This window comes from Bubalus bubalis, chromosome 9, assembly GCF_019923935.1.
Source record: "Bubalus bubalis isolate 160015118507 breed Murrah chromosome 9, NDDB_SH_1, whole genome shotgun sequence".
Lineage (NCBI taxonomy): Eukaryota > Metazoa > Chordata > Mammalia > Artiodactyla > Bovidae > Bubalus > Bubalus bubalis.
In genome coordinates this window covers 52,335,728-52,354,729 of record NC_059165.1, presented here as the reverse complement: position 1 = coordinate 52,354,729, position 19,002 = coordinate 52,335,728, and the positions used below count along the sequence as shown (strand labels likewise).

The window sequence follows — 19,002 nt, the reverse complement described above, 5'->3', positions numbered from 1 at the left end:
GCCTCCTTGTCGGCCTCCCTGTCCTTCACCATCTCCTGGGAGTTTGCTCAAACTCATGTCCATTGAGTTGGTGATGCCATCTAACCATCTCATTCTCTGTCATCCCCTTCTCCTGCCTTCAAATCTTTCCCAGCTACCTTGGGTCTAATCCCAATCTTAGCTTTTCACAGCTGTGTGGGCTTGAAACATTACCTGGTTACTCTTAGTCTCAACTTTCTTATCTGTGAAATGGGATTAATAATAATGTGAAGAGTAAAGAAGGCAATTAACCTAAGGCCCTATTCACAGTGTATTGCATCTACTAGGTACTCAACAGGATTCTAGTTTTTTTTTGTTAACATTCATTTTTGTACTTCTGCACTGTTAGAAATTTGTGTCACTACTCGCTATTTTTCTTGGTTTATTTGTGATAAATTATGCAGTGTACTGAACATTTTTCTATATATTAAAGCCTTGATATTCACAAGGGCTGCCACTAACAGCTGTTTGGCTGTAAGGAACATGGGGAAATACAAAAAGACATGGAGACTGGAGAGATGCTAGTCTCTCAGCTCTTGAACATACACAGAACTTCCCTCATGAAACAAATTTCAGTCCAAAGTCATGGATTTCTTGTACACAGCCTCATATTGCAATTGTGTACCACCCAGTTTTATTAAAATGCTTCCTCTGGCTTGCTGCCCACTTACCATTGAGAAACAAATTCTCTTGTACATCATGTTTTTAAGAGAACTGTCAAATGAAGTAGTCTCTGCCTTTCATAGAAACTTTCCCAAGTTTTCTTTGCAGTCCTAAAGTGACTTTTCTTTCAATAAAGAAAATCCCTTTACAACCCCAACTGGATGAGATGCTCTGGCTATCACTGCCAAATAAATGTAGCAGAACTGGTGGTAAGACTGTGTTTTCTTTATTATTGTATCACTGGAACAGTGTCTTCATGAATTCACTCATTCAGTAAATGCTGATTGATCTCTTACTAAATATGCTGGGCTGGAAAACTAGGAAAACAAAGAGTGAAAAACAGAATCCAGAGTTGCCCTCATGGAACTCATAATCTAGTGAACAACAGCATAAATTAAAATAAAAAGAAAAAAGGTGTTTGTGTTATAGTTGTTAAAATCTAGGGTAACAGAAGCACAGGTCACTGTAGGAACACAGAGAAAGAAGACCTAACTAGACTTGGGTGAGTAGGAAGGCTTCCCCATGTATGGGAGGGTCTGATGATTAATATTTAGCCAGACAAAGGTAAAAAAGGGAAGAAGGGAAAGCTTGACAAAACCAATCGTGTAAGGACCAAGGGGTAGAAATATGTATATGTAGACAGAGTTAAAGAACAAATTCCAGATATTTCCCATGAAATACTTCAGGATGTATCCCTAACACTCCAGGTCTTAAAAAAGAATACAACTACAAGGCCATTTCCACACTGCAAATTTAACATTAATTCCTTTTATCATCTGATACCTGGTTCATATTAAAACTTCCCTAGTTTTCAGCAAAATGTTTTTTTCACACTTGGTTTGCTTGAATCAAGATGTAAAAAAGGATAGTTTCAATATTTCTTAAGAACCTTTTTATGTTATAGAAATCTTTTTACCTCTGTCATTTTTTTCTTGATGTCATTATTTTGTTTGAGTAACTAAACTAGATTGGAGCAAGGTGAATGCTTGCTCATGGTTTCATTTAATTTACAACATGATTTTTATGCATTTATGAAATAAAAAAAAACCTCAAGGAACTTATACGACAGTTCTCACTTTATCCAACTGTGTGCACCAGTTAACTATGTGCCGATTTTCAAGACACCCCGAATACAGCCAGTTACCAGGCTTCTTCACTTGGCTCTTTCCTTTTTCTCTCCCTTGCATTTACCAGATTTAAACACAAGGGGGCGAGAGAACGCTCAGAGTTGCCCTTCTGACCGTCCCCAAGTTAACGTTTTCTGAATGAGGCTGCAGGGAGCCACCACCAAGTTACAAAATCAGTTGGAACAACTGTTTATGTACACATCCAAGGAAAAACCCGTAGAAAGAGCCATGCTGCTCCAATTTTCCACGTCTTAACGAAAACTTCTTCCTTATTGGTTTCCCAGCTTGGTAAAACAGTGGCTTCAGTAATGTAATTCAGGTTTTGCATTTTTACATAAGTATATTTTTAAGAGGCTTCAAAGTACCCACTCCAAATCAGTGTGTAGACTCTTATTTTGTATATTCTCATTCTAGCTGGGTTAAGAATAAAATATTTGTTAGGTATTCAATAATGCAAAATCAGGTGCAAAGAGAATGTCCTTCAACCCCAGGTGTTAAGTCAGACACTGAGATGATTTGAATGTTAGTACAATTTATTACCTTTTCTGCCAGGGACAGCACAGTGCTGGCCTGAATTATAGCCACTTGCTCTTCATTTCTTAAATTCTGTGCGGGGTGAGGGGGAGAGAAAGAAAATAAGCTGAAGACACTTTTGACATTTACACTGTTAGAAAATACTACTTAAGTTACCTGCCACATATACATGCATGGAACATTCACAAACAGTCTATTCTATTTAGTAATAATTCCTAACAAAGAGTTCATTCAAAACCTGTAAAAAGTACATTAAACGTGATGTTTTTATCTCTCTCTAGTCCTGACTTGATTTTATGTTTCACTGTAAACATACTTCATTAACAGTCATAAGAAAAGCAGAAACCAAAATGAAATAAAAAGTAATCTCTTCATAGCAGTTTGATATGATTTAATTGATTTTGTTCTCTGCTTTGATAATTTTTCCAGGGAAAAAAATAGCATGACTATTTCAACCTACATGTGTCATTCATTGAGTATCTCAATGAATGGTCCTCCCACCGAATTAATATGCCTTGACCCTGTCAGGAAGGTGTTTCAGAAAGAGAAAGGATTATAGTTTCCTGGTCCATTTTTATGGGGCTGCCACCAACCCTACTATTTAGCAGTATTTGCAACTGCATGACTGATTAATTTTATGCCGGATGCCCCCCAGCAACAGTTAGAAGGTAATTAGCTTTAATCACCACTGATGCTGCCGGCATGCCAACCTGAAACCTGCCCAAGAAAAGCACCTTCTGCGTTCCCACTCCTGCCACTACCTTGCAGAGACCCTTATAATCCTTAAACTGAGTGATCTGATAAATTGTTGATTCTCTTCCGGAATGTGTAAGCTTAAGCGAACCTGGAGTCTCATTTGTCTTTTTTTTTTTTTAAGTTTGTTTCAATTTAGGTATGTATGTAAGTATGTATGTGTTTCAAGTATAGTTGATTTACAATGTTGTGTTAGTTTCAGGTCCACAGCACAGTGATTTAGTTATACACATATATATTCTTTTTCAGATTCTTTTCCCTTTTAGGTTATTACAAATTACTGAGTAGAGTTCTCTTCACTTGCTCTTATTTTACACATGATGCATTGGCAAGTATTTCTTGCTTCTCTTTAGACAAATTCATATTTCTACTGCACTTTATTCATTACTTACCCCATTATCACCCAAGATATCAAGCTGCTTTATGAGATCAGGGATATTCACATCCTGCAAAATCAAGGAGTTGCATTCAAGTCAAAGGTGCAACAGTGGCTTAACCATTCTATCAGTGCCCTAACCTTAAAGGAGAGAGGACATTTTAAGACCTGCACCTCCTTGAGCTGTTTTCAATCAGTCACAACTGGTTTTACATTTCCACTCTGCTTCTTATGAGCTGTGTGAACCTGGCAAAACTTAACAATGCATTTTCAATTCCGCCCATTGCAAAATGGAGATAATAAATTCCTCCTTCACAGGCTGATTTGAGGATAAAGAGACTGTATATAAAACGGTCTAGGATGTATAAGAACTCAAAATTTTCTCAGTAAATTTTTTTCTCATGATTATTGAAAATTTGTTCCGACTGTGATAGATTTCAAGTATAAAGAAAAGTAACATAATAAATTTAAATAACCAGCCAATTTCACTCTAATTCATGGGATCTGACCTGGTTGAGATTTTGACAGCTGCATAGAAAGCTATAGGGCAGTTTCATTTTGGGGGGTATTTAGTATTAATTCCATTTATGGGAAACAGGTTATTTTTATGATATCGCTTCACCCCAGTCAGTTTGAAGCAACTGCACTATTTAAAGTGCTGTTGGGTATAAATTACATACGTTGGATTAGGTTGTCTGTGATTTATTTAAAAACAAAACATCTAAGGAAAAGACAGGTGAAGTGCTTCTCATTTAGAGTTGAATCAAAAAACTGCTTTGGTTTACAAATCTTCATGTAGCCCAGGAAGGCCAGAAGTTTAAACAACATGAGAATGGTTTATGATGGAAGTCAAGGAAGCACAATTTTCTACCCGATTTCTCCATTAGTACCACTTTCTCCTCTCACTTATGTTCAGATAACAGTATGTGTGTGTGTGTGCTAAGTCACTTCAGTTGTGTCTGACTCTTTGCGACCCTTAGACCGAAGGCTTCCAGGCTCCTCTGTGCATGGATTCTCCAGGCAAGAGTACTGGAGTGGGTTGCCATGCCCTCCTCCAGGGGATCTTCCCAACCTAGGGATCAAATCCAAGTCTCTTTAAGTCTCCTGCATTGGCAGGTGGGTTCTTTACTACTAGCACCACCTGGGAAGCCCATAGATAACAGTATAGCAGACCTCTATCGGCAGAAATACAAAAGTCTAGCTCAGTCTCAGAGGTAAAGAGAAGGCAACTAAAGCAGGTATATTTGGCAGTCAGAGTGGGAGCAGGAGGGGCCATGCAGAAGGCACGAGCAGGAGGATTCCTAGCCTTACATCTGGAACAGAGAGCTGCTATGTGATTTTGTCACATGCAAGGACAATATATTTTCCAGGAGACGGAGCCGCTTCCACTAGACCTTAGCATTTAAAATGTATTCCAATATCACTAAAAATAAAATTATATACTATGTCTAAGTGAACAGCATGTTATAATCCCTAAAGCCTTCCAAAAGGGAGTATGTCAGTTGCTCAGTTGTGTCTGACTCTTCGTGACCCCCCATGGATTGTAGCCTGCCATGTTCCTCTGTCAGTGGGATTTCCCAGGCAAGAATACTGGAGTGGGTAGTCATTCCCTTCTCTGAGGGATCTTCCCACCCAGGGATCAAACCTGGGTTTCTTGCATTGCAGGCACATTCTTTACTGTCTGAACCACCAGGGAAACCCAAAAGGGAAATCCTACCTAAAACACTCACAACAAAAGAGACGGTGGTGAGATGATTTCTAGATTTCTTCTAATACTGAAATTCCAAGATAATGAATTCCACAGCCATCAGAACAGCACAACAAATACCTTTTTATCTGGCATCCTTGAAATATGTTTCTTCAAGCACTGAATTTATTTAATATTTCCTCTAGATGATCAAGGGTAATTATCTTTACACATATTTTGATTCTATATCACTCTTTTTAAAATAATCATTGCTTCCTATTTTTTTTTTTTTTTTGCTGTTACTGTTCATATATCTGTCACACATTTATTTGTGTACATTCTGTTAATTCTCCCATAGATGTGACTATTTTCAGTTCCTACATGGTTTGTATCAAAATGACACCCAGTGACTGAAAGACCAAACGGTGACCAGCAATCTCCCCTTTTCCAATTCCCAGATTGTCTACTGTCTACAACACACACAAGGAAACATCTGCCTACCTTGACACCTTCCTTCATACAGTAGATCTGGAGAGCACTCACACCATCTGAGAATGGGTGAATTTGCAGATTAAATGGAGGGGATCGTCTCTCTCTTTCCTTGAAATACAGTGAAGAATATATAGGAATTGAAAAAAAAAAAAAAAGCAACAACTGATTAATCACTAAACCAGTTGTCTGTGTTCTCTATGCTATTTCAGCAGTTTATCAATATGCCATTTGGCAAAAAAAATAAAAAAAAAGGAAATTGAACTCAAGATGTTCATGCTTAAATGTAATGGAAAAGAACTGATTAGTCAACGGAGAGTTATAGGAGAAGAATTTATCACCGTGTCATCCAGGTTTGCAAAATTTTTGATCAGGGAAATGTGGGAAGTAGAGTTCCAATTTAAATTGTATGAATATTTAGAGCTTTCAGGTGTCACAAAGAATCTTCTTCTGACCATGAAGCTTTATTGCAGCTCAGGGCCCTTTTGCATATTCAGTTCACTTAAGGTTGATGAGTAAGATAAGTGGGCTACCAAAATGACTTCTTCACTGAAGCATACCAACTGCAAACTCTATTCAAACCTAATGTTTGGTATTATTCAAACCTAATGTGAAATATCTTCAAGAAGAAATTGCTGGCAAAGTAACAGAGAAATCAAATGGGAAATTTTCTTATCCTTTACATATCAGCATACTTCAACCAGACCCTAAGCCAGATTCTGCATGATACAATCAGAATCTGATTTGATTATGTTTTACTTTAAAAATATAGACTCTGAAACTTAGGTTAACCAGAGTATTTCCTAAAACAAATTACTTTGCTTCTTAGCCTTTTGAATAATGCATTACAGAATAAAAAGTTTACTTACAAATTCAAGGGTCTAACAATAAAATACTTTTATATATAGTACATTTTGAAATTTAATTTGAAATATATAAAAGAAAATTTTATGAGTCAGAATTCAATGGAGGATGGAAATGATTATGTAAAAGAAATGAAATATTTATGAAGTTTGAAATCTACTTAGACTACTTAAAAATTATTCATTAGTCTTATTAATAAAGGCAACCATGTTGTAAAGTACAGTATCTGGGCAGATAATTCTGAGTTGCATCAATGTTTCACCACTGACTAGTCACAGGAGTTGGACAAATTATTTAACCTCAGTTGCCTCCTCAGTCAAATCTTGGTTGTGGCTGTGAGGTCCAGTGAGTGTATGTATCTGAAATGCTTAATTTGGCACCTCACACATAGAGTGGGATCAGTGTATGTTAATTGTTATGATTATTTTTAGCATCATCATCATTTCCTTACTTCTAGTTCTAGGTTTCGAAACTCCAGCAGCTCATTCTGGTCTCTGGCATCCTGTAGTTCCTGTTGGAGCCGGTGATTTTCTGCCTCTTGTTTTTCTATCTAATAAAGTAAATCCTCAAGTTAGGTGGACATTGCAAAAAAGCATCTACAACTTTGCAAAGCAAGCATGGACAGCATTCATTTACTCAGTGAATAAATCATCTAGATCATGAAGAAAAAATCCCAAGTACATGTGAATAAAATAAATCTTTGGCTTTCCTTCTAGTTATCCTTTGGTTGAATTGTTTGGGTCATAGAGGAAAATGCTGGAGGATACTCCATTCATTGAGATCAAGTCTAGGGACCCTGTGAAAAATGAATCTGTCCCATGTGGTCAGGGACAGTGTCCAAGAACTAGATTATATGGTGCAAACAATGGTGACTGACAACTCTCATTTCTGGAGTTACAAGTTGCTGAAGAAATATTTTTTATAAGACAGCTCTGATCCTACACAAAACTTTGTTGATTTCTAGTTACCTTCAGAATAAAGCCAAAGTCTCAATAGGAAATAAAAATCTTTAATAATATGCTCATCATATTTAGGTGTTATCACTGTCGTGTCTACATACATACACACACTCACTCACATGCGATTACATGCACTTGGATCTAGAAACCCAGATCTACCCTATATTCTGATTACTCCAGGAGCTCTGTCGGCTCATCTCGGCCTGAGAAGGGCTCTCCCATTTCCTTTTCTATGTGAGGAAATCCTACACTTCCATGACATCTCCTACCATAAGAGGCTTCCCCTGGCTCCTCAATCCAAAATGACACCTCTCCGTTCTGTTTTCCCCTAGGGTTTTCCTGTAGGGTGTCTAGTATAACCTGATGAAGTATGCCATTCAGTTTGTTGTGTACAAAGCTGCCTTGCCCTGTATATATACTGTATATATACACAGAACCCATGTCCACAAGGCATCAGAACATTGCCATGGTCTGCAATCGGTTTGGCGCTGACTTCAGTACTAGCTGGGTGAGTGGGCCTTCTGTACAGTAACTGTTTAAAATCTTGAATTTAGAAATAAAAAATCAAGGGCTTTTTAATCTAGAGTAAATCTTACTTTCTCAAGTGTAAACACCTGAAGTAGAGTGTTTGGTTTTATTGTCGCTTTGGTTTTCTTTTACTCTTAGAAGGCTGGGCTCAAAAATTTCCTTTATAGACTAAAGGAAATCAGACAGACATAATGGGAGTTATTTTTTTTAGATGATAAACAGTGTGATAACACTTACTACTGGGCATCTCGGAGACTACTAAAATTCTCTTTTCACTTTGGCTCCTGATATAGAAAAATAAATATAGGGGGAAGTGAGATACTATATGACATTAATTTATGTAGTCAACCAAGGTTTTTACACTAGATTTTTGTGGTTTAGTAAACGTTCGAAAGTTTTTATAAGTTGACTATTTCTTAGAACCTTGGATTGAGATCAGAGATGGGATATTTGGGGAAATTCCTGGATCTGGTGTGTAGCACTAGTCATCATATTAATGGTTCACAGGTGGCTGCAATTCAAAAACTAGGGCCAGTGTCCATAAAGTTTCTTTACAGGGATCATTAACATTTCTGAGAGTACCAGTCCTCAATCCTGGAATACCTACCCTGCTTCTATACATCAGCTCTGTCTCTCATCATGCAGAAAGTGAGACACGACCAGTGGGAAGGGAGGACAACCATCTTCTTTCCCTTTCCATGCTTACCAGGGTGTTGCAGTTCATTTTTATTACTTGTCAAGGCCAGTGAATATTGGTAGAAACAATTCTAAAATAATTTTTACATAACTCTGCGTCCCCCTTAAGAATTACTTCCCTTACTCACATGGTCTTTCTCTTTTTGTCAAGAATAATATAAGATAATTTTGTAATCATTTCACATAATCAAAAGCAAATGTTAATACCAAAGGAAAAGCCATGTTTGAATGTAAAATGATCTCTGTTGTATTTCACTGCCCTAAATCAAAAGCCTACATTCAGCTAACCCAAATTAATTCTATCTATTGGGCCAAAACCATGCCTCTGTAACTTGATTTGTTGAACAACCTCTGGGACATGCTCCTTTGTGCTTTGGATGTATCTTTTGAAATGTTCTTTCATAAAATAAATACATAAATAAGCAGCCAAGATTAGCAAAAAATTAACAGTGAGAACCCAGTAAATGCTAGGTTGCAGCATGTCTTGGAGTCACTTCCTTATACAAAATCATCAGTCCTATTCATAAGTGTTCTTGTAGATGGACAACCACATAGGATGTGTGTACATATGGGTATATATATATGTACAGTAAATATACAGTATATATATATATGCAACAAATCAATAGGTTTCAGGGATCACATCTTTCAAGTCGGCACAATGCCTAGCACAGAGCCATGCACACCACGGGCCACTCAACTGATGGTGATGGCAGGGACAGAGATGCGGTTGGGCACGCAGCAGAGGGGAGCACAGCCGGAAAAGCCTCCCCGTCCCCTAGCCCCTGTGCCACTCCTGAGAGGACCCCCTGCTGCTCCTGGATCTCTCATCAGTCTCTCCTCTGCCCCATTAGGGTGTTGCGCCCCACATACCTTTTCTAAAAGCTCCTGGTTTCTCTTAATGAAAAGTTGTTTATCTTCTACCCAGTGAGAATCCTGTTTGACAAAGAATATCGCGCAGTCAGCATTTCAGAGTGGCACGAAAGAGCATGTGTCGTCAAACCACTTTGCCAGAGTTGTCTTCTCTCCACCCGGTTTGTTTGCCTGCCAGCGACTGGTAAATGTCACTCACCCCAGCCAGCTCCTCATTCTAAGATGTTGGGGCCAAAGTTGCCAGGAAAATTTAACCCCCTTTGCACTGTCACTCGCTAACCCTATCTTTTTCAGTCTGAATAATCCAGGACCAGCCTTCTGGGGACTCAGAAGTGACCACACAGGCAAAAAGTGAAAGGGGTCAGAATGCACACAGGCTAGATACATATGGATGGAAAACATTAAAATGCAGAACCATCAATGTAGCATAGAGGCAAAGAATGCAGCTTGAGGGGTGGGTCTTGGTCTTAGCAGTTCATGATCACTCTAGGCTAAGTGTGCAGTGCTCCTCTTCCTTGGGCATTCTCTCTCTTGCCCAGCCTCATTCGCTCTCGTAGCTGGGTTCACGCTCTGGCCAGCAAAACACCAGGGACAGAAACAGAGAGCTCAACATTCGGACACAGTTTGAGAAGATCACTGTGGAGAGCCAAACCGTGTCCTGAACGGGCACAGGGTGATCTAGTGGAAGGTCAGACTGAATCATCTGCATCTGCAGAAGTGCGAGCAACCAAATGCCTACCTGCCCTTTCTGAGCCAGAGTCGCTTCCAGATCTTCTATTTTGGCTTTATACCGTAGCACCTCGGCCTGGAGTTGTTCTTGAGCCTAGCAAAATCAAAATTCCAGAACTCAATAAGTAAAATGGTAGTTCTACATTTTTTCTTCCCGTCATGTTCCCTGATTAGAACTCAACAAGTGATAGAGAAGAAAAAATAATTTTCTACCATTGAAGAAACTTTAAAATCTCTTTTTACATTCTAAATTCTCTGCATATAACTTTCAGTGGCTCCCTTTACATCAGGTTAAAATTCAAACTTTAGTTTGGGATTTGAGAACTGGTCTTCTATTTCCAATCTTTCCCCACCATTCATCAGTGCAGGGTCCACTCCTTACCGCCTAGTGATCTCCTTGTTTCCTAAATATGCCTTGAACCTCTCCATTTCTTTCTTTTTTTTTTTTTAATTTTATTTTATTTTTAAACTTTACATAACTGTATTAGTTTTGCCAAATATCAAAATGAATCCGCCACAGGTATACATGTGTTCCCCATCCTGAACCCTCCTCCCTCCTCCCTCCCCATTCCATCCCTCTGGGTCGTCCCAGTGCACCAGCCCCAAGCATCCAGTATCGTGCATCGAACCTGGACTGGCAACTCATTTCATACATGATATTTTACAAGTTTCAATGCCATTCTCCCAAATCTTCCCACCCTCTCCCTCTCCCACAGAGTCCATAAGACTGTTCTATACATCAGTGTCTCTTTTGCTGTCTCGTACACAGGGTTATTGTTACCATCTTTCTAAATTCCATATATATGTGTTAGTATACTGTATTGGTGTTTTTCTTTCTGGCTTACTTCACTCTGTATAATAGGCTCCAGTTTCATCCACCTCATTAGAACTGATTCAAATGTATTCTTTTTAATGGCTGAATAATACTCCATTGTGTATATGTACCACAGCTTTCTTATCCATTCATCTGCTGATGGACATCTAGGTTGCTTCCATGTCCTGGCTATTATAAACAGTGCTGCTTTCTTTGAACAAGTGCCCTTCTGGAAAGTCTTCTCCCGTTTGCCTCTCCAAAACCTTTCAAAGCCAATTTTGTGCCTTATATATAAGTCTAAATCCAAATCTGTGTAAGTATTTATTTATGTATGTATCTATCATGTGCTTTGTGTGTGTGTGATGTGTGTGATGTGTGTGTGTGATTTGTGTGTGCATACGCATGCACATCAGCAGTTTGGGATACTGATTTGTATGGAATGACCTTATTTCATTTAGTATAGTTATTTTTTAGGTTCTCTTCTATTCTCTCTCTATATGATCCTATTATCTGTTTTTATTTCTGGCCATACACATATTTTTTTTGGTTATTGTCTTATGATCTGGATAGGTTCTTTGGTACAAAGTTGAACAAAATCGGTAATGGTAAGGATTATTTTCTTATTGTTCACTGTGAGGAGAATATTTCTTTGAACTGTTAAATATTATATTTACCTTTATCAGGTTAAAAATTTGAAACTTAGCTTGCTAAGAATTATTTTAACTTTGAATGAATTATTTTAACTAATAATTATGTTAACTTTAACCTATTTATTTCTTGTATTGAAACAACTGTCTTCTGTTTTCACTGATAACTTTTTCATCTATATTAACTATTTTTGTATTTCTATTTTCTTTGAATTTATTACTGTTTTTCCCATATGTTAATTTGTTTTAGACTATTTTGCTCAGAATAGTAAGTTTTCTTACTCTAATGGCCATAAACATTTCTAAACCTGTATTTTGATGGGAGAGTGAGACTAAAGAGAGAACTGGTTTCTACATCATCACCTCTCCAAAAAACAAGGCATGTGCTATTATTTTCATTGACCAGTCCTATGCTCATAAGAATGGGTAGTAAATACTGATAAAAGAATCCACAACTCTTACAGTATTAGGGCATAGACATGAAAGCACACACACACCCTTTCCTAATGACTGCTGATCTGTTTATTTCAGTTCACCATGGGTTAAAAAAAAAAGTTTGCTCTTTTAGGTATGTGTATGTGCATGTATGTATGTATGAATGCTACCATTTAAACATATATAGTTATAATATCTATCCTTTCCCACTAACCAACTTAACATAGTTCCTACAACACTTCTCAGTACACTGTAGACCTTCTAATAAGGAAGTAAGATAAAATCACTGGATGGTTACATTCATTTTTGACCCATGTAAACTAACATATGAGGCAGTTGTGGCATGGTGGTGATGACCGAACTCAGGAGGACTAGGTTTGTATCCTGCTGCTGCTGCTGCTGCTACTAAGTTGCTTCAGTCGTGTCCGACTCTGTGCGATCCCATAGACAGAAGCCCACAGACAGAAGCCCACCAGGCTACTGTCCCCGGGATTCTCCAGGCAAGAACACTGGAGTGGGTTGCCATTTCCTTCTCCAATGCATGAAAGAGAAAAGCGAAAGTGAAGTCACTCAGTCGTGTCCGACTCTTAGCGACCCCATGAACTGCAGCCTACCAGGCTCCTCCATCCATGGGATTTTCCAAGCAAGAGTACTGGAGTGGGGTGCCATTGCCTTCTCTAAGGTTCATATCCTAGCTTTCCTATAAGCTACATATCCTGGCTTTAACATAACCAAGCTACATTTAACTTCTACTAAGCTACTATTTCCTCCCCTCTAGACAGAAGTTAATAATAGCATCTAACTTATAGAGTTGTTTTAGGATTATATAAGACAGTGTATATAAAATACTCAGAACAATGCTTGAAATACAGCAAGGACTCAGTAAATGTCAAGTATTAGTACTGTGTGTGGTTTTTTAAAAAAAAATAGATTTATGTGAGGCAGTTGCAAGATAATGGAAAAAAATAACTGACCTAGTAAAATATGACTCGGAATCAACAGTTTTCCATTTATTAGCTGTGTGATCTTGAGCAATTCAGTTAACCTCTCTGAGCCTCAAATTCCCTTTTATAAAATACGTACCTTAGAGGTATACTTAGAGGCTGGCACAGGGGTTAAGTGAGATATCAGTGATAACTCTCAGTAAGCTGTCAGTGTGATGCTGGGCACTTATGAACTAAGAAAAGGAACTGGCTAACCACTGCTTTTGAAAGATGAGGTTTGTTTTTTTTTTTTCCAAACAAGAAACTAAAAAGAAAAGAAAGATTATAAAAATTCAACACTGTCTAACTTTGAAAGTATAAGGTTTCAAATAGCATAAATGAAAACTAGGCACTCAACTGTCTTTAAAGGAACAAAAGCATTGATCTAAGCTGGCTCTAATGTCTCTAGTCTAACGTTTGTTGACATAAAAGATAAAGCAGTTCAAAAGCTGCGTTGCAGAGAAGGGTACAAGGAAAGCTATCCTGCTGACACTTTTATGTCTGTGGTACTTCTATGCTGTGGCTCTTGCAAGCCCATTCAGGGCACTTTCGCAGATGTACACTAACCTTGGCTTCTCTTTCAGCATCAATGATGCCTCCAGCCTGCTCCTGCAGGAGGGCATATGCTCTTTGGAGAGCCTGGTATTCTTTTGTTAATTGTCGGAATCTCAGCTCAGATTCTTCAGCTGCCAAACTCTTGAGGTTATAAAAAAAAAGCCAAAAAATAATTATGTTATGTTCACGTCCTGTGTCCATGTAAATTGTTTAAAGAGAAATAAAAGTTTGCATGATTTTGGATTCTATGTAATTTTATTCTTAATTTTAAAGGATGTTACAGGCACAAACACTATAACACTTTTAAGATGCAAATTGCAGAAATATTTAAGTATTTATGAATAAAAGAAGCATTTACTTATTTATATATTTCTGATTATTGCCCATTTGGGATTGGATTACAGAAAATTTTGGACTCAAATGATAAAAAACTTATACCCAGATTTTGGATGCAAATTTGAGGAGATGATAATCAGAATTTTAGTCTCAGTTCCTTGCAATATATTCATATCTAACAACTTCTTCCCCAGGTAATTCACAAAAACATAGTTTTACAGCTTTAGGTCTCAAACTTGAGAATGTAACACAATCATCAGAGAGGTTTGGGGATTCTACCCTCAAGATCCTGAGTCAGGAGTTGTGTGGTCCAGGAACTTCCACAGTAACTGAACACCCTAGATAGTTCTGATGAAGGTGGCCTAGCAAGCACACTTTGCTAAACACTGTCTTAGACTTAAATTTAAAAGTTTGTTCTTCTTATGGTTGTTGGAGGGAAGGGAGAGGGAAAGGAATAATTAGGGAGTTTGGGATGTTCATGTACACACTGCTCTATTTTAAATGGATAACCAACAAGGACCTACCATATAACACAGAACTTTGCCTGGATGGAAGAGGAGTCTGGGTGAGAACAGGTACATATATATATATATATATATATATATATATATATATATGGCTGAGTCCCTTTGCTGTCCACCTAAAACTATTACAACATTATTAATGAGCTATATCCCAATATAAAATAAAAAGTTTAAGTAAAAAATAAATAAAAACAAATAAGAAAAAAAAAAAGCTTGTTCTTCTAAGCTTGTCATTTGGTTCACACTTTCTCTGGATGAAGAATTTGGGAGAGTATATATATCTTGAAAAAAATCTTCAAACTACAGAGCTGAACTTCAGAGAAGTTTCTACAAGCGCTACATAACATAGGTGAAGCCCTTTTCCAAGAGGTAACAAAGCCAGGCAAGATCTCAAAACTGGTCACTGTTATGAGAGTATGTGCTTTTCATAAAGGAGATAAAAAGTGAAATGCTTTTTCCCTCCCTTCAAGGAAAATGTGACAATATCAGAAAAGATGAGAAAAGTAAAAAAGCCTACCTCATCCAAGTCATCATCAGGAGTAGCTGGTGTTCGGTCTGTTCTAAATGAGGCCATGGATGATGTTTCTGAATCCATGGAGTCCTCATCATAGCCAATAAATGGGTCCAAAACAGGCCTCTAATGGAGGGACAGTACACATTTACCAGAGGAACTAAGTGGGGAAAGTCAGCACATTACCAACACGCTGTCAACCGCAGACATGCAATGAACAGAGAACACACAGCTCCTTCAATGCTTCTTTGATAAAATAAACATATTAAGCATGAACACCATAATTCCAATAGATGTTTCTTCTATGTTATTTCACTTTGATACTTTGGAGGAAGATTCATTAATATTTGCCTCTCTTCATAAAAACCTGGGATCCTCTCTTATGTTACATTTTGTATCATGCTGATTTTATGTGATTTCTTCTGTTGGGTATTTAAGCTATAACCAAGAAATTCTGAAAGTTCAGGTATCTATGAGAAGGGGATTATCAAATCCTATCATCTAATTCCACATTCAAATCAAATGAGGCAACTGTTTTTTGTGTTTTTAAATATTATAAACATTTTCCCATATCTTCATTATTCAATGGCATCATTTTAAGTGGCTTTATAATTTTTACTTAATTACTATTTTTTATTTTTTTAAGTATAAATAATGTGATTAATATTTACTACTACTAATATTTTGCAAAGTCTATAATTAATTTTCTTAGAAGACTTTATGATTAAAAAAATAAACATGTATTTGGGCTTTGGATACATCTTGTCATTCTATCTTTCTAGAAAGTAGGAAACATTTGTACATTTCACTGGTAGTAGATTCAAGCCCCCATTTTTTTGTACCTCAATGTGCGTTATCAAATGAGGCAATTGTTAAAAAAAAATCAAACAAATTGACAAATAGCAAAATTTTGTAGATTTTAAGAGGCTATACAGATATTAGAATTGGCATTGTCAATAATATTTCCCAAGTGAATAATGAAAATATAATTTAATCAATTATAGGATGGGTATCAGATGCTAATATTATTCATGGGAGACACCAAATCATATGTCTTGCATGTTCTTGAAGCGTGACTCTCCACCTTGTCAGATAACAGATAACCCTTTCTACATCAAATCTAGTGGGTTTTTCACTCAGAAAACCTGTATTAAGGCAAACACTTTCAGCTTAAAATCCACAACACAATTATTTTTTTCAACAACACAATCATTTTTGGACTTCTAAGAACTGTCAAGAGGAAAGATTTTCTTCTGGCAAATAAACCCCATGCTCTGCTGCAGTTCAGGAACATCTGATTTATCATGTCTTTGCAGGAAGATGCCTTGGCAAGCTTCACTCCTCTGGCTGTGCTTGTGTATGGCCAAAGCCTGATAACCTAGTTTCCTCATTACCTTAATTGGCTTGGAACTTCTTCTATGCTTTCGTCTACGAATGAGCTTTTCCCGGTCCTGGAAAACAGATGAAAGGCTTTTCAGATCTTGAGTTGGTACATATTTCCCTATAGGTTTTTTTTGTTTGTTTGTTTTGAAAGACAGAGTTGTTTTTTTCCCTGAGGCATGACATATTTCTATTTAAAATAAGATTATGTTTTGTAAAATTTGGCAACTTTGGATTTGATACTTAAGTATTTTCAAAGGAAGAATATTTTACAACTTTTCATGATAATCTGTGTGGATCTGAGAGCCTCACAGTCAGGAAGTACACTGTGCTCCTAATTGGCATCCTTTGTTTTATACTTGAAATGAAGTACAAAATAGCTATTCATTGTTCTCCTAAAGTAGGATTCTTCAGTTTCCTCAGATCCCTCCAGGCTAGAATACTAGAGTGGGTAGCCTTGCCTTCCTCTAAAGGATCTTCCCAACCCAGGGATCGAACCCAGTTCTCTCGCATTGCGGGTGGATTCTTTACCAGCTGAGCCACAAGGGAAACCCAAGAATACTGGAGTGGTTAGCCTATTCCTTCTCCAGCATATCTTTCTGAACCAGGAATCGAATGGGGTCTCCTGCATTACAGGTGGATTCTTTACCAACTGAGCTATCAGGGAAGCCCAGATATAATGACTGATTTATTAATTCATTCTTTTTGCAAAAGGAGATACTCTGGGAATTTGGTGTTCACCTTCTAAGTATTCCATATGGTTATTGTACAAATTCAAAAGTGGAAGAAATAAGTAACACTTATATCTGTCTGAAAGTCTGGTAGAAATGCCTCAACATCTCAAAATTCTGTAAGAAACTTAGCTTAAACTGAGGATACTCAAAGTCAAGCAAATTCTTAGACTAGTGAATCTGTGAGATTTATGAGTTAGTTATTAAGGATGTGGAACTGAAGTGAGGGGCATAGAGATTTGAAGGGCATGTTTAACAAATAACCTAGATTAAGCCAGTGGTATTAATTTTTCCCCACCTTTATATACAAAAATAATTTGATCATCCAATCTCAATATATTCAAAACTTTAAAAATTTATACTTAGATGATTCTCCTTAATGTGGCATATGCATTATAACATACACTCAATATAGAAAATATTTAAAGGGTGAACCATAAATAATTATAAGCAGAATTTATAATCCTTTTTGTCCTCAATAGCAGTAAATCATGTTGTTCACCCTATTCTGGAGAATACTGTCTGAAGTTCTCCATCACTAGTTCACCTCTGTAAGCCTTGACTTGGTTGTGAAGTTAGAGTGATCACAGATGTCACTTGCAAAATAAAGACAGAGAGGCAAAGGGGAAAACCCAAATGCAGATACAGGTCTTAGTCCAAAGCTGTTGGTAACACGGACTTCCCTTGTGGCTCAGCTGGTAAAGAATCTGCCTGCAATGCAGCAGACCTGGGTTCAATCCCTAGGTTGGGAAGACCCCCCTGGAGAAGGGAAAGGCTACCCACTTCACTATTCTAGCCTGGAGAATTCCATGGACTATATAGTCCACGGGGTCTCAAAGAGCTGGACATGATTGAGTGACTTTCACATAACATAGGTCTCAGCCAGATGCAGATGGGAGTAACAACTGCTTTGACCTACTTCAGCAGGTACTGAAGTCCTCAGAACATCTGGACTGGAATTTCAGCTGTCATGTCATTCTGACATTGCTGTTCATTTGACAAATATTTATTAAACTACCAGACACTGAATCAGGTGTTGGGAAATAAGAGGCCTATAGTCCCGTTATTGTAGGCAAAATATTTAATCTCCGAGCCTCAGAATCTTGATACTAGAAGGTAATTATAAGATACATCACGCCATCAACCTACTCATATATAATACATTTGGATATTCTTTTAATGTGCTCTGTAGCTATTATTTGAGTTACCAAATTAGTTAACAAAGGATTATAACTGAAAAGATAGAAAACAGTTAAAGGATATAAAGGAGTTTTGGAATAGTCTCTTGAACCTATTTACATATTGATCACATGAACTTGGACCTTTGGGGCTAATTCAAAATTATTAAGTTTTTCTAGTGTATGTTGATTTCTTGCCTACTTGTCCTTGAGAACAGCTTAGAGTTTACAGATTAACCAAGACCTACCCTTGTGAGCTCATCAATAATGTTCTGTTGCTCAATGACCTGAAGTTTTAGAAACTCTGTCTCTTGTTCTTCATTAGCTTGATCAAGGTCATTTAGAGATTTTAATTTCTTCAAGGGTGGATGGGATGTGATTTTTTCTCTCTGAGTTGAAAAAAAAAAAAAAAAAAGAAAGTATAGGTGGAGACTAAAAATCCCAAACTTCAGTGGTTAATATAAAATGTCTGTAGAAATTTTATGAGGTTCCAGATAAACGTGAAAACTGCCTAGCTTCAATACATAGACACACACACCAACTAACATCTTCACGTATATTTTGTCTGCTATAATAGGTGGAAATCATTGGGAATGTCTGAAGATCTCTACA

At 37.3% G+C, this 19,002-nt stretch overlaps 1 protein-coding gene across 5 annotated transcripts in view; it reads right to left on the bottom strand.

Moving 5' to 3' along the window:
* The window catches only part of JAKMIP2 (janus kinase and microtubule interacting protein 2), a 192,773-nt gene that overhangs the window by 28,526 nt on the left and 145,245 nt on the right, over positions 1-19,002 (bottom strand). For 4 of the 5 annotated variants that reach the window (XM_006069400.4, XM_044947511.2, XM_006069402.4 and 1 more), the window contains exons 7-16: positions 18,639-18,779; positions 16,496-16,552; positions 15,108-15,227; positions 13,743-13,871; positions 10,307-10,390; positions 9,568-9,630; positions 6,963-7,061; positions 5,660-5,758; positions 3,488-3,541; positions 2,349-2,414 (exon numbers count right to left, since the gene is read on the bottom strand). In XM_006069400.4, coding sequence (XP_006069462.1) covers positions 2,349-2,414; positions 3,488-3,541; positions 5,660-5,758; positions 6,963-7,061; positions 9,568-9,630; positions 10,307-10,390; positions 13,743-13,871; positions 15,108-15,227; positions 16,496-16,552; positions 18,639-18,779 — 912 coding nt within the window. The remainder of the gene's footprint in view (positions 1-2,348; positions 2,415-3,487; positions 3,542-5,659; positions 5,759-6,962; positions 7,062-9,567; positions 9,631-10,306; positions 10,391-13,742; positions 13,872-15,107; positions 15,228-16,495; positions 16,553-18,638; positions 18,780-19,002) is intronic. The other variant, XM_006069403.4, reaches the window with a different exon arrangement.